Source organism: Doryrhamphus excisus, linkage group LG14 (genome assembly GCF_037039965.1).
Source record: "Doryrhamphus excisus strain RoL-2023G ecotype Guam linkage group LG14, RoL_Dexc_Guam_v1.1, whole genome shotgun sequence".
In the NCBI taxonomy this organism is placed as follows: domain Eukaryota; kingdom Metazoa; phylum Chordata; class Actinopteri; order Syngnathiformes; family Syngnathidae; genus Doryrhamphus; species Doryrhamphus excisus.
Window position 1 is genome coordinate 7,020,973 of NC_136370.1, and position 12,993 is coordinate 7,033,965.

The following is a 12,993-nucleotide window of genomic DNA, read 5'->3' on the forward strand; positions in this document are numbered from 1 at the left end:
GGCAGAGTGGTTGAAAATCACTCTTCTAGGACAAACACCATTATTATTCGGGGCTTTGTTACATAAGTGACAGGTTGGAATGTCATTACACTGGACACGGGGTAGGATGAACATGGCGCACTACAGCTGCCAAGAGAAGAAGAGAGCTTGGAGAAGAGTCACAGAGGCAGGCGTGATGGGAATATTAAAGAGGTGAATGCAGCTGCCAAATTGTACAAACATGTTAGATTCAAGAGATTTTTTTTCAGATACCTGAACAGTAAGAAGAAGTCTTCTGAGATAACATTAATTTTTAATAGGTGTTCATGTAAAAATTTGGTCTGTCAAATGCTAAAAAATTAAGCATGATTAATCACCGTTATGTGTGAAATATGCTTATTTGACTGTATTTAATGAACAGAACAATAGCTGAATACGTCTACCAAGCTAAAAGATACCACACAAGTCTAAAAGTCTATATATCTGACACTAGTCTCTTTTAATAGTTTTTAACCTTTTGAATCCAGCCTGGCTGTTGCTGCCAAAGTATTTCATTTAAACTCTTAACATACAAGCTGGTAACGTGATTTGTCAATCAATGTTTTATCATTCATAGTTCATATTGCATATCACACATCCTTTATTCATTTCCATTTTGGGTGTCGTAAAATTAAATTTAGCTATTTGATTTGATCTGATGTTTAAAGTGCCCCTGAAAAAACCTATAACCCACATATAACAGATTTATGACACTTTTACAGATAAAATAAGACATAATTCCAGGTGAACTGTTATAATTGCAAGTTTAAACCAGTGTATGTGTATCAATGCACTGTATAAGCTGGCCCCCATCCAATTTTGTTAACCCAATGCGGCCCCGCGAGTCAGAAAGGTTGCTCACCCCCATGCTAGTCATATATCAGCGATCTTTGGTATCATTGAAGGCAACAACAAGTGTGGCAGACCCCAGAGAAAATGGCAAGATGACATCAAGGAATGGTGCCAGAACCCAAGACCATTGACGTGGACAGAGACAAGTGGCTGAAATTTGTATTGACCTATGGATATTAAGTAAGTAAACAACAGCTCAGAACTGCACAATACATCTGTCGCTACTGTAATATTACTGACACCTAGTAACCACTTTGCAATATTACATATATTTAAATGCATCTTCTGAATGACTTTGAATATGTTTAATTAAGGTCAAGAACATGTCAAATTAGCTTAAATATGCATTTTATGGGCTTATACTAGCACATATTCAACTGCAAAACAGCTATAATTAATTAATAATTTTTTTTTCATTTAGACAGCTGTGAAATTCGAACCACCAAAAACTGAATTAGCTTTATAAACTCAATGTTAGAAAATAATTCTTTAAAACTGAGCATCCGTAGCCTTTCAGGGCTCACTTCCAAATGCGCAAACCTCATTATCCACGCTTTTGCTTCGTTTAACATGAGATATTTCCCATGTAACTATTAAACTATTAACTATTATGAACTATTGGAACTATTAAAAGAAATATTTTAACTTAAACACCATCTTAAAATCTAAATACATGTGTTTTTCTTGTGCTAGCATGTGGTAAAAAGTGCCACAGACCCGCAAGACAAAAGGGAAGTACTAAAGGTTTGTGTTATGCGTGCACCGCCGTAATGAATAATGTATTAAATGCGTGCTTGTATCGAGCGAAAAAAAGCACTTAGGAGCTTTTGTTCTGTTTGAGTTTCTGCTCTACTTGTGTCTGGAAACATTTCATCATCATCATCATCATCTGCCTTGCACTACAAACTTACTGGTGAAAATATTAGGTAGACTTGCACTATTGGCACTCAATGTGAGAATGTTTATTATTGTGGTGTGCAGTGGGTTACAATTCTACCTGATTATTGTAGATGACAAGTACAGTAAAGACACACACAAACACACCAGTGGGTATTTTAGACAAGTATGTACATCAGTTAGTATGAGTTACATTGTTGCCTTATTTGTCAGTATAAAAATACCTTTTAAAAACATTTTAAGTTCCAAAAAACATGTACATGAAGTGCAATTGTGCATGTGTGCATTGTTACCATGCACACATGCCTCCAGTAACTGTATTCACAAAAAAAAAGTAAATTCCTGGTTTTTATCCAAAAGAGTCCATCATTACCGATAGTTCTGGATGCTTGCAGACCTAAAAGGGTTTTTGGCTACAAGCCGAAAAAACATTTTCCCTCTTTAATTAAAAAACCCTGGCCTTCTTTAGACAGCAGCTGGCCTTTTCCAAGAAATTATCCTGCATGGGTTTAAAGTGCATTTAAACAGGGATTAGCCTAGCAAGCACGGAAATGCTAAAATGTTTGTAAATGTCTTTGTACCTATTAATACAAAGGTTTAAGAGAAGTGAAAAAAGCAACATGGACAATTTTTGTTAATGATTGAAACTTCCTTATTGGTAGTGTAAATCCCAAAACAGCATCCTCACGCAGCCGACGCTGAGTGTGTGTCCAGAATTTAATCACATTGTCAGGAGACAATGTCAGGCCACACAGTCAGTAGACTGAGTAGAGGGTTCGATTCTCCGTTTGTGTGGAATTTGCATGTTCTCCCTGTGACTTAGTGGATTTTCTCCGGGTACTCTGGCTTCCTCCTGCGTTTCCAAAACATACATGTTCGCTTTACTGACGACCCTAAATTGTCCATAAGTATGAATGTGTGAAAGGTTGTCTGTATGTGCCCTGCGATTGGCTGGCCACCAGTCCAGGGTGTACCCCGCCCCGTGTCCAAAGTCAGCAGGCTCCAGCTCACCGCTGCAACCGTCGGGAGGACAAGCAGCATATAAAATGGTTGGATGTTCCAGTTTGAGTAAATCCATTATAGCTGTGTGAGGAAAATGGCATAAAGTCCACCTGGAGCCCAATGCGGGTTCAGTTCTTCATTTCCAAATGTCCTTTAATCTGCAACTTTTTGAACATAGTTGACAGGGAAAGTCCCATTCCTGGACGAGTCCCCTTCTATGTAACCCATCTGATAAAAAAAAAACAAAGAAAAACTTAAAAACACAGAAAAAGTTAATTCGAAAAATGTCACAAAATTGCAACATAAATTACAATATTTTAAAAGTGTATGCTATGTGATATGAGCCAAACTGAAACATTGAATAAATAAAAAACAATGCTACATAGTACATCACAGCATATTTTACAGCGATAGTAAAATAGGAAGCATTCAAATCCAATAAATATGTAGTTGCACTTACCCACCAGTGGGGGTCACGAGAGAGAGTGACCACAATGGTTTCATCTTTGAAAAAGGCAAGATGCTCCGAGTTGGTGGGTCTGCAGTCCACCAAGGCCTTGACCCGCTTATTGGTGTGTCTGTTGCCAGAAATCTGAAGGATGAAGAATGAGATTTCATAGCAGAACACAAGAAAATATACAAAAGTTTAAGGCTAAAGAGGTCATTTATGGCAGTACCATGGCGTTCCTGCGGGGTCGCAATGCGGGGGTCACACCGGGAGAGGAAAAGGGGGCTGCTGCAGTAGGGACTGGGCTGAGGCCTGCACAGTTTCCCCCTAAAATACAATATGGCTCCTCCTGGTTGCTGGTGGGTGATAATACGGCACACTTCCCCTGGTTCCCTCCGCTGTTGGTCCGACGGTACGATGTGGTCTTCTCAGAACTGGAAGAGGATTCAGGGAAGCGGTCACATGACATGACAATGGTAGGATGCAGAGCTAATTTACCATGTCTATTTTAGTCCTGTCTCGGGTTCACAGCCTACCTGACGGGTCCGATGTGGTTTTGAGATGATGTGGGAGTACTTGGAGAGGTGCAACCAGTAAAAGCTTGCCCCTCGCCACTGTGTCTGTGACCCCTGAACACACTCCCCTTATGTGGTTTTCCACCACCTGGGCTTTGACTCTCTGAACTGGGTAAAGGGGGACTCTGTCTGGCCTGCATCTGTGGACTTGGGGTGTTGACGGTCGGGTTAGAACCTCGTCTTGGTGCAGGGAGGTTCACCTCCTGTGTTGTGACCGAGAGCTGAGGGTCGGAGCGACCTGGATTGGGAAAATAAAAGCTACTCATTGTACTCCTGTCCAATTTAATATGCATCAAGATTTTCTCTGTTGTGTTTACCTTTTGGGGTGGATTTAGCAGGCAGTGGTGGTGGTGGCATGGCTATTCCAGAGGGGGCGCTGTTGGATGGTGGATTTCTGTACAGGAAGTCCAGGTTCTCATATGTCTGACAAGGCCTGCTGGTTGGGTTGCCCCCAGCGCCACCAATCACACTCCACTGGGATCCAAAGCCTCCGTTTGAGGACACAGGAGAGAGTTTTTTTGGTAATGGGCTTACCTAGAATGAGAGATGAAAACTCTTAACTATCCATTTCGTACAGGTGTGCAAATGCATGGTTGGATGTGTACCCTCTCGTCCAGGTCATCCTCGCTGTCGTACATCTCCTGAGCTTGAGTGTGCCACATGAACTCGACGTGAATCTGAGAGTTAAACTTCCCGCTGTGAGCTAGCTCCAACTACAAACACAAGTAACAGTCTCAAGTCATAAAGTATTTGTAGCTGTAACAGTTGTATGACAGTTACGCATGTTAAAATCCTACTTACAATGCACTAATATGAGCCATTTCAAGACACAGTACAAACACATAGTACTAGTATATATGTAACTACAGGGTATATTACTGTAAAAGGTATCTAAAAATTCCATGAACTTTACTATATCACATCATTACCCTATTCTTGTGCAAATTGGCTCATGTTGAACATAGGACGTGAACATGGAAGCCAGGTTTTCGTCATTTATCAGTAGCAGGTAGAATGTCTGACATCACAGAGTGAAAAAACGATCTCCTATTTCATGTGGAAGTGGTATGTTTTTGGCTTCTTTCTTTGTCCTTCTTTCCCAACCCCTTAGAAATACTTTAAGTTTAAAATAAGTAAATTGGAGAGACTAATTAGTTACTGTAGCTCTGTAGCTAGCTCAGTAGCTAGCTCAGTAGCTAGCTCTGCTAGCGGCGGTCATCTCTTATGTCCCTGCAGTGATTACATAGCCTGCGCAATGGGGTAAAACAAAGAATAATAGGAGGGCAAATTGTTATTGTTATGTTATTGTTATTTCATGTCTATAGGGCTCTAATAATGTTAAAAGCCATCAGAAAGTTGTGAACAGGTTTTCTATGCTCTAAGAAAATATTCAGTTTACTTAATATTACTTTTACATTGAATTCTACTTCACGGAAACTCACTTGTCGCGGTCAGGTCAGGAACCACTTAACGGTGAGAAACGAGGGACTAAACCATTACTATTATCAACAATTACAACTTTGCCTGTACAGTTCATATAAATGTTTACATTTTCAGTATCCAAAAATGCTGTGATTATGCAAACAACCCAAAACCACACATTGTTTAGAGCAATGGCACTTTGCTTCTTCCTGCTCCTTTTCAGACATGTGTAGCAATGAAGTGTAGCATATTGTATATGCGTATATGTGATGTACATTATGTAAAATTGTATGCATGTCTGAAATAAATTAAGAAAGAGGAAAAAAGAAGAAAAACATTCTTGCATGAACCAAATATGCGGGTGACATCTCACCAGTTCAACACATTGTGTGTGTTGCAGCCTCCTGGCTATATCAAGGGCAGTCTCTCCCGCTGTGTTCACTACAAGTGGCAATAAAAAAAAAAAAACACTGTCATTCAATGTCGCCCAATAGAGAAACAGAATATACAAAGAAAAATTACCGATGTGAAGAGTGGCTTTGGCTTTAAGCAACAATTTGAGGGATTCAGGCTTATGGTAGAGGGCGCTGTAATGCAGAGCTGTGTTTCCTTCAGCTGTTCTCTTCTCCAGACAGTTGCTGTGAGATAAAAAAAAAAAAAATAAATTCAAGTTGAAGACAACTGAACAAGACATAATTCATCAAATCGTGGCCGACTGGCTGATTGATTATGGTCTGACCCATTCTGGCAAAGGAAGTCCACAATAGCTAGAGAGCTTCTTTCTTCTAGGCGCACAGCCAGATGAAGAGCAGTTTCTTTGGCAGCCTAGCAGTAACAAAAACAAAGTTGACAAACATTACTGCAATTTTAGCTCTAGGATTAGACACACATTTTTGAGAATGACAAACATTAACTTTCATAAAGTATGCTGTGTCAATTTGCACATACTAAACTCCAGAATGTTATGAAAACTGATAAAATAAATGGCAATTAATCTCAATACTTAGGATCTCTGATCTATTTACAACAGACATGGTGCAAACCCATGTTGAGTTTCCCTGCAGAACAGAAGAACCCTACTCATTTTGAATGGCTTTACTAGACAAAACATGATACTTTTTGTTACATTATGTCAAAGAAAGCGACATATCTGTTTTGAATGACACAAAATCCTTGAGGTTATTGGGGCTCAAAGGTCACATCAGCGCGTGACCTTAATTAGTGACTGCTTCCAACAGTCATCTGCAACACAAGTCTGAGTCACTGCACAAACAACTAGTTTAAGTCGCGTAGTTGATGTCACGTGTTTCTTGTGCAACATCTTTTGTTTTTTATTAACTGATAAAACGACAAAGATTTACGCATTATCCGGCGAGAGCAAGGAGATAAAAGGAAACGCAATACAGAGCCGAGGCATGTGTAATTCAACAAGTTAGTTGCATTTATCCTCAAGAGACACAAGCTCCTTTGGCCTAAAAGCTGAAATAACAAACGAGATCCAAGTAATACAAACAAAGCACACGTTAGACACACTGGTTACGTTACAATGCGTGTATAGCTAGCAGGAGGGTACAATTACATGAAATACAAGATGACCAGGCTTCAGGCAAAATGGAGGGGTTATTTACCCTGAACTGCTTTTAAATAAGAACGGACAAATATGCATTGTGTGAGCTGTTCGTGTATTTGGAGAGTAAAAATGCCACCTCGACAACAATATACACACTGGAGTTGTGTGGATGGATAAAAAGGAGGCTTTTGATTTGTGTCCTGAGAAATGTGGAACATTATTTCACGTTTTTAAAACATTAGTTAAAAACATGAATTCATTAACATTAACATTCAAAACATGAATTCTTACTGGTGCTGGTTTCACACCGGGTGACATGCGTGCACATGCAATTTAAAAAAAATCTAAGGAGGTGCTAATTGAACATATGTGATTTCTCACTATATTGCTGAACAGATGCGCGACTAAGTCAGTTGTAGTAGGCTATGTGTGTTTTCGTTTCCTTAAAATGTTTTACTGACTTTACTTTTATTATAATAATAGTAATTATAATAATGATCAACAAACGACTATATATACTATACCAATAATCAGTAGCAACTAACATGAAAAACTAAATTTTTTCACAACACAACACCTCGCTAGCCACTTGTTTCAGCATCACTCACAGACGTAGAGTGGATACCTAGCTCTCAATTTTGCCACAAGCACGCAACAAGATGTTTGCCGTCAGCGATATTTATCTAAGGACTGGAGCACACGTCTTGTGCTGGAAGACACAGCCACCCTAAGTAGAGCGGACATGTCGCTGTTGTTGGCGGAAGCAGCATAAGCTAAATTCTCGATGTGAAATCAATGCGCCTCGGAAGGAAGTTTCGGTAATGTTTTAAATCAAAATTTTAAATAAAAAAAAACTGCGATAGCATGAAGGCGCAATGATGATGTATGTTGTACGAAGGTAAGACCGTATCTTCTTATTTTTAACCTGCAAGTGGCATACATTTGTGCTCTGCTGTCTGCATTAATCAATTGTTGTCACCTGTACGTCCGATATCGAGAGTGGTTTGGCGAGGTCCGCTCCCTCTGCAAAGAGCTGTAAAAGAGAAGTCAGATCTCGGCTCCTCACGGCGTCACAGAGCTGTCCGGGTTCCGTTGTCTCTCTTCGCAGGACGTAGCGACGCTCGGCATACTTTGCGACAATGTACTCCTTTCTGGCATTCCTGGTGGGCAAAAGGGAGAAATTTATTTTTAATATACATACATTTCTGGAGGTGTACTGCATGTAAGGATACAAGACTCACATGTCACTCTGCGGTAAAGGTTTGACAGCATCACTTGGAAGCCCCGCCTCCATGATGTCGTTGAATCTTGTGTTACCGATGCTGACAGCCAACTGTCACATAAATGTTTACATTACATATTCAGAGACATTTATAAAGCATTACCCAATATAGTAGACATAGCAGGAGTAAATAGTATCCTGTGTTTTTTTTTTATTAGGAATTATTGTGCCTGCTGTGAAATAATTTGAACCTGCAATAAAGGCTAATAGCAATCAAGTCTGGAGCTTGTATGTCTCACTTAACATTACAGTACAATTACTGACATCCAGTGACCAGTGTGCATTACTGCATTTCATCAAATCTTTGAATGTGTCGTTTCAATGCCTTATTTTTGTATTTTTGCTTGAAAATAATTCACTTGGGCAAAACATATGTAACATTTGCTTAAATATAAATGTTTTAAAACTAATAATGGGCCATATTCAACCATGAAATAGCAGTCCTTGAAATTCAAACCTCAACGTGGCGAGGGACGACTCTAATGTGTGTTTTTAAGGGATTAAAGAGTGTATCTGATTGGTACCAGTAACTCAGATGTGCTCAGCAGGTCCAGAGTCAAGGACTGGATTCTGGAGTAGTGGACACCCAACTCTCTGTGAATGCCAGAGCACTCGATACAGGTCAGGATGCCAAGATTGGTCGATAACCATGTTGGATCTATAATAAAAAAACAAATTACACAGGTCAAATCTGCGCAAAAAAAAACAATAGCTGCACATAGTGACTGTAGTATTGTAACCTAAAGTGCCTGAGAATACCAGTCTTTGGTACCCCAAGCTTCAGTGTTACAGTACCAAAGATTGACACACTACTGTAAACATTATTAAATGAATAATCAGAACCGAGAACTTCATAAAAGCAAATCAGGCAGATATACCAAATGTTGTGACAGTCAAATGGGCAATGTTTGTCAGATCCTGACTTGATTAGACATAAAAGTTGTGTCCATTATAAATGATTTGCGGAAAATCATCAATTTTTCCTCCTCAGAGGAATCTAAATCCAACTAAAACTGCACTTAGTACAACCCCACACCCATGGAAACTCTCGGTGGCAGAGTATGAAATAAATCTTGTGACCTGGGGCGCCGCAGTCAGCGCAGGCCTCGTTGCCCGGCATGTGGCGGAGCTCTGCGATAATGGCTTTAGAAAGTTCCTGCAGGCCACTGTCCTGGAGGTGAAGCTGGTCTCCTCCCAGTGCTGTGTTCAGGGCCTCCTCCTTGCTGTTCTGCAGCACCGACACCCAGCTGAGGAACAAACATGTTTATTATTCATAGTACTATGATGCAAGTTACTATGTGCATGTTTTAATGCTGTATAACTGAACAGTTGTCATGCTGCTTGGCAATAATGATGAAGTTGACAATACTACACTTAACAAAAATAAAAATGCAACACTCAAATCAGCTCAAATCAAAGATGTACAACTTTTTCTATGTAAACAAAAAGCCTCTCTCTCTCACGTTTACATGGAGTCAAATAACCCCATTTATAAACACCAATAACCCTTTTGAAAAACCTGAATATACCCATGTTCCGGTTTTTTCATCCCTGAATATAACCCCTGGGTCACTCATTTTGTAACCTGAATATTGGGTCATGTATCGGGATATCCGCATCATAAGGAATATAAATTTGTGTTCTACGCATGTTCTATATGAAAGGAATCTTGGGTCTTTGTCAGAAAGTATTGTACTTGTTAACATGGTGACACCATTTTGGAGCGAGGGGGAAAGCGTAGCATGGCTATGGATGGCACAGCTCTGGCTCCATTTTCTATTTCTTCACGTTCTCTCCTTCCGTGAATGACGCCATTATTTTTTAATACAGGAAGAAGAAGCTCTCCGTGCGTCAAGACGTTGTCCGTGTGTCGCTGTTGTGATCGGGATATTCCAATTGATTACAATAACCCTGTTTGCTCACGCATATAAATGGGTTTTTCCGAATGTTTTAGAAACCGGAATATTGACTGCATGTAAACGTTGTCAGTCATGAACTATCTACCTCACAGGTGTGGCATATCAAGATACTGATGAGACAGCACGATTATTGCACAAGTATGCCTTAGGTTGGCCACACTAAAAGGCAGTGTACAGCTTAACTGTATTGGGGTGTTTGCAGCTTCTAGGAATTGGATGCTGGTTGCATTATTGCATTATCATGCTGCAACACGAAGTGATGCTTGTGGATGAATGACACAGCCATGAGCCTCAGGCTCTCATCATGGCATCTCTGTGCATTTAAAATGTCATCAATACAGTAAAATGGTGGCAGTGGGGTTACGGTATGGGCAGACATCTACGTATGTTATGGACAACAAACCGAAGTGCTAGCATGTCTGGGATATAATATTTCTGACAAATGGTGAACACACCAGATACTGACCAACCAAACCATCAACCATTATATCGATGTCAATTTAAGCGCGTTTCACTGTTCACCTATGTTCCAAAAGTCCTCCGGGGTTCAGCCACATAAAACGCACCATGCACTGTTCTCCATTCCTTCATTATCAAACAAAGCTTCTTTCCATGGTGGGAATTTCCATCTGGCCCACAGTGATCCTGAGTGTAGGACTTTCCATTTTGCATCCTTTGCAACAACGTTGTTGTTTTTAAACAATTACAACCTTGGGACACTTGATTACGTACACCTGCACAGTCCAAATGAGGTATAATACAAATAATCAGCCTTTGTTATCTTTTTAAAAACAGATCTTTCTTGTTATGGATCCCACTAAAAGGTGTGGGTGCATGTCAGTTTGACGCTATTACATTACGGCACCGCATCCTTCTTTCTTTTTTATGCATACCTAAGCTGCAACTTAATAGAGCATTGCAAGCAGTGACCTGCAGCATAAGAAGAAGAGATAGGAAGACAAATGAAGGCACAGTCCATTCTTACATCACACATTCCTGCTCGTCTTCTGCCTGGAAATGGTATGTCCGATTATCTGTGAAGAAAAAACATTGGCAGCCATAAAGAGTTTGATTTAAGTTCAATTTTTAACCAAGAAGAGAACAATGACTGTAAGACGGTTAAGTGGAGATAAAGCGTGAAATGAAAGTGACAGCAGAAAATGACTCTTGGACAGTACTAAGATCGGAATAAAAATTAGAAAAGTAATACATATACGTATATTGTAAAAATAATCACTATAATGAGCACATAATCTAAAAACACAAATAATTACTTATTAGTACAGGCCACATTAAAAACATTACAACAAAATATAATATCAATGCTAAAGTGTCCTATGCACATGTTTTTTTGCCCCCAAAAATAATAATACATGAATTGTGACATTTTGCATTATAATAACGATAATAATATAGTTCTTTGTGTCAAAATGGAATAAAGTCAATTACATTTTTTTATTTATTGTAATACATTGCTCGATCTCATCATTTTTTCTTTTTGTTTGTCTGATATGTCCCTGAAACAACACTATTGATGCTGGACCAGAGTCCAGATTTCTCTTCATGTTAGTTTATGATGGGTTGTGAAACGGTTGGGGTGGTTTGGAAGTTTTGACGATGCTGTGGATTGTAGTGTGACTAATGAACTGGTTGCTCTTGGCACATGGTTGTGTGTCTTGGGCCGGGTAAGGGTGGTTGGCTGGGGGGGGGGTTTGCTGTGTTTATGCCGTGTTGACGAGGATTAGTGAATGTTTTTGTGAGATGGTGTTTGGAATTTGGGCGGCTAGGTGCGGAAAACTAAAATAATCATGTTGGGAGTATTTTTTCCATGACAAATTAGTATTTATTTAATGGCATTTTGTGTCATGACAATGCAGCATAACCATTAATTAAAACCAATTCATACTGTATCTATTTAATTTACTTTATATAATTTGGGTAATATTTTTTTTTAATTGTAGGTATTTTTATATAAGCTTTTGTAGGAATTCTGGGTTAAGCGTCAAAGGTCAAACTCACGAGTAACCAGGTCAAAGGCTCTCCGGTCCTCCGGATTTGGTCGCACCTGACAGGTCAGGAGGTTCAGCTTGGCAGGTGGCCGGTTGATCTGAACACACCCACAGATACACGCACTTTTGTGAGGTTTTGTTAAATCTGAACAGTTGGACGGATTTCCCGGTCCTCACCGTGCTGTGAGAGATGGTCAGACAGCCAAATTTCACTCCACATTTCCTCTTCTGCCACACCTTCCTTATCCTGTAGGAGAAATGCGGTTACTGGAGGTCATGTCCACACTCAAGAACCACATTAAGGCTTTTCCAAGCAGCTGTGGTGAATTAGCAAATGTTACACTGAAGACACATTACATTATCTTAACTTACACTGCATGGAGTCAGCCATAGATGCAATATCCTCCCAGTGGTAGTTGCTTCTTACTTGGTGCTTCCCCACTCAGTTTCAAACTTAAGTTAAAAATAAATCAATTGGAGGCTAACTAGTTAGCTTGGTAACTTGTTACACTTAAAGAGGTGGTCTTGTGTCCCTGCAAAAACCCTGTACCCTGTGCACAAGAGTTGTGCAATGCAATGCAGACAAAGATGCAATAGTGCAGCCATGTCCATTATTTTACTGATGTAAGTACTGTATATGTATGTACGTATGCTCGATGCTGGTAGACTCACTGCCATGTATATCAATCAAGTGACAGCCATCATAGTCAGAATGGATGACAGCCCACATCACCCCACATTCCATCTGAAATACTAGAGATAGGAGATTTCTAACTTGCTAACATGTCAGTTATTATGTTTTATTATCATCATGTCTCCATATTAGGTAATACCAGTGTAGAGGTGACTATAGGAGTGTTATCTCATGTCTAACTATGTTAAAAAAACATATTTAGAAGATCATAAGTATGTTTTCTCTGTTATTGCTGCAAAAATATTCTATTTATAAACAAGTAATCCTACTTTGGGGAAATTCATTTATCTCGGTTGGGTGAATTA

The 12,993-nt window shown here is 39.6% G+C and overlaps 1 protein-coding gene and 1 long non-coding RNA gene across 3 annotated transcripts in view; one reads left to right on the forward strand and one right to left on the reverse strand.

The window, feature by feature from the left end:
* The window catches only part of LOC131140135 (uncharacterized), a 27,081-nt gene continuing 14,088 nt past the window's right edge, over positions 1 to 12,993 (forward strand). For both annotated transcript variants that reach the window (XR_013629780.1, XR_013629779.1), the window contains exons 1-2: positions 1 to 192; positions 924 to 1,050. This is a non-coding gene — a long non-coding RNA (uncharacterized LOC131140135). The remainder of the gene's footprint in view (positions 193 to 923; positions 1,051 to 12,993) is intronic.
* The window catches only part of asap3 (ArfGAP with SH3 domain, ankyrin repeat and PH domain 3), a 27,613-nt gene continuing 16,432 nt past the window's right edge, over positions 1,813 to 12,993 (reverse strand). The window contains exons 11-26 of the mRNA XM_058090286.2: positions 12,172 to 12,241; positions 12,005 to 12,092; positions 10,971 to 11,019; positions 9,147 to 9,313; positions 8,591 to 8,724; positions 8,026 to 8,117; positions 7,764 to 7,944; positions 5,954 to 6,039; positions 5,737 to 5,852; positions 5,588 to 5,655; positions 4,398 to 4,505; positions 4,110 to 4,326; positions 3,754 to 4,030; positions 3,447 to 3,651; positions 3,230 to 3,361; positions 1,813 to 2,997 (exon numbers count right to left, since the gene is read on the reverse strand). Of these exons, the coding sequence (XP_057946269.2) occupies positions 2,923 to 2,997; positions 3,230 to 3,361; positions 3,447 to 3,651; positions 3,754 to 4,030; positions 4,110 to 4,326; positions 4,398 to 4,505; positions 5,588 to 5,655; positions 5,737 to 5,852; positions 5,954 to 6,039; positions 7,764 to 7,944; positions 8,026 to 8,117; positions 8,591 to 8,724; positions 9,147 to 9,313; positions 10,971 to 11,019; positions 12,005 to 12,092; positions 12,172 to 12,241 (2,065 nt within the window). The 3' untranslated portion in view covers positions 1,813 to 2,922. The remainder of the gene's footprint in view (positions 2,998 to 3,229; positions 3,362 to 3,446; positions 3,652 to 3,753; positions 4,031 to 4,109; positions 4,327 to 4,397; positions 4,506 to 5,587; positions 5,656 to 5,736; positions 5,853 to 5,953; positions 6,040 to 7,763; positions 7,945 to 8,025; positions 8,118 to 8,590; positions 8,725 to 9,146; positions 9,314 to 10,970; positions 11,020 to 12,004; positions 12,093 to 12,171; positions 12,242 to 12,993) is intronic.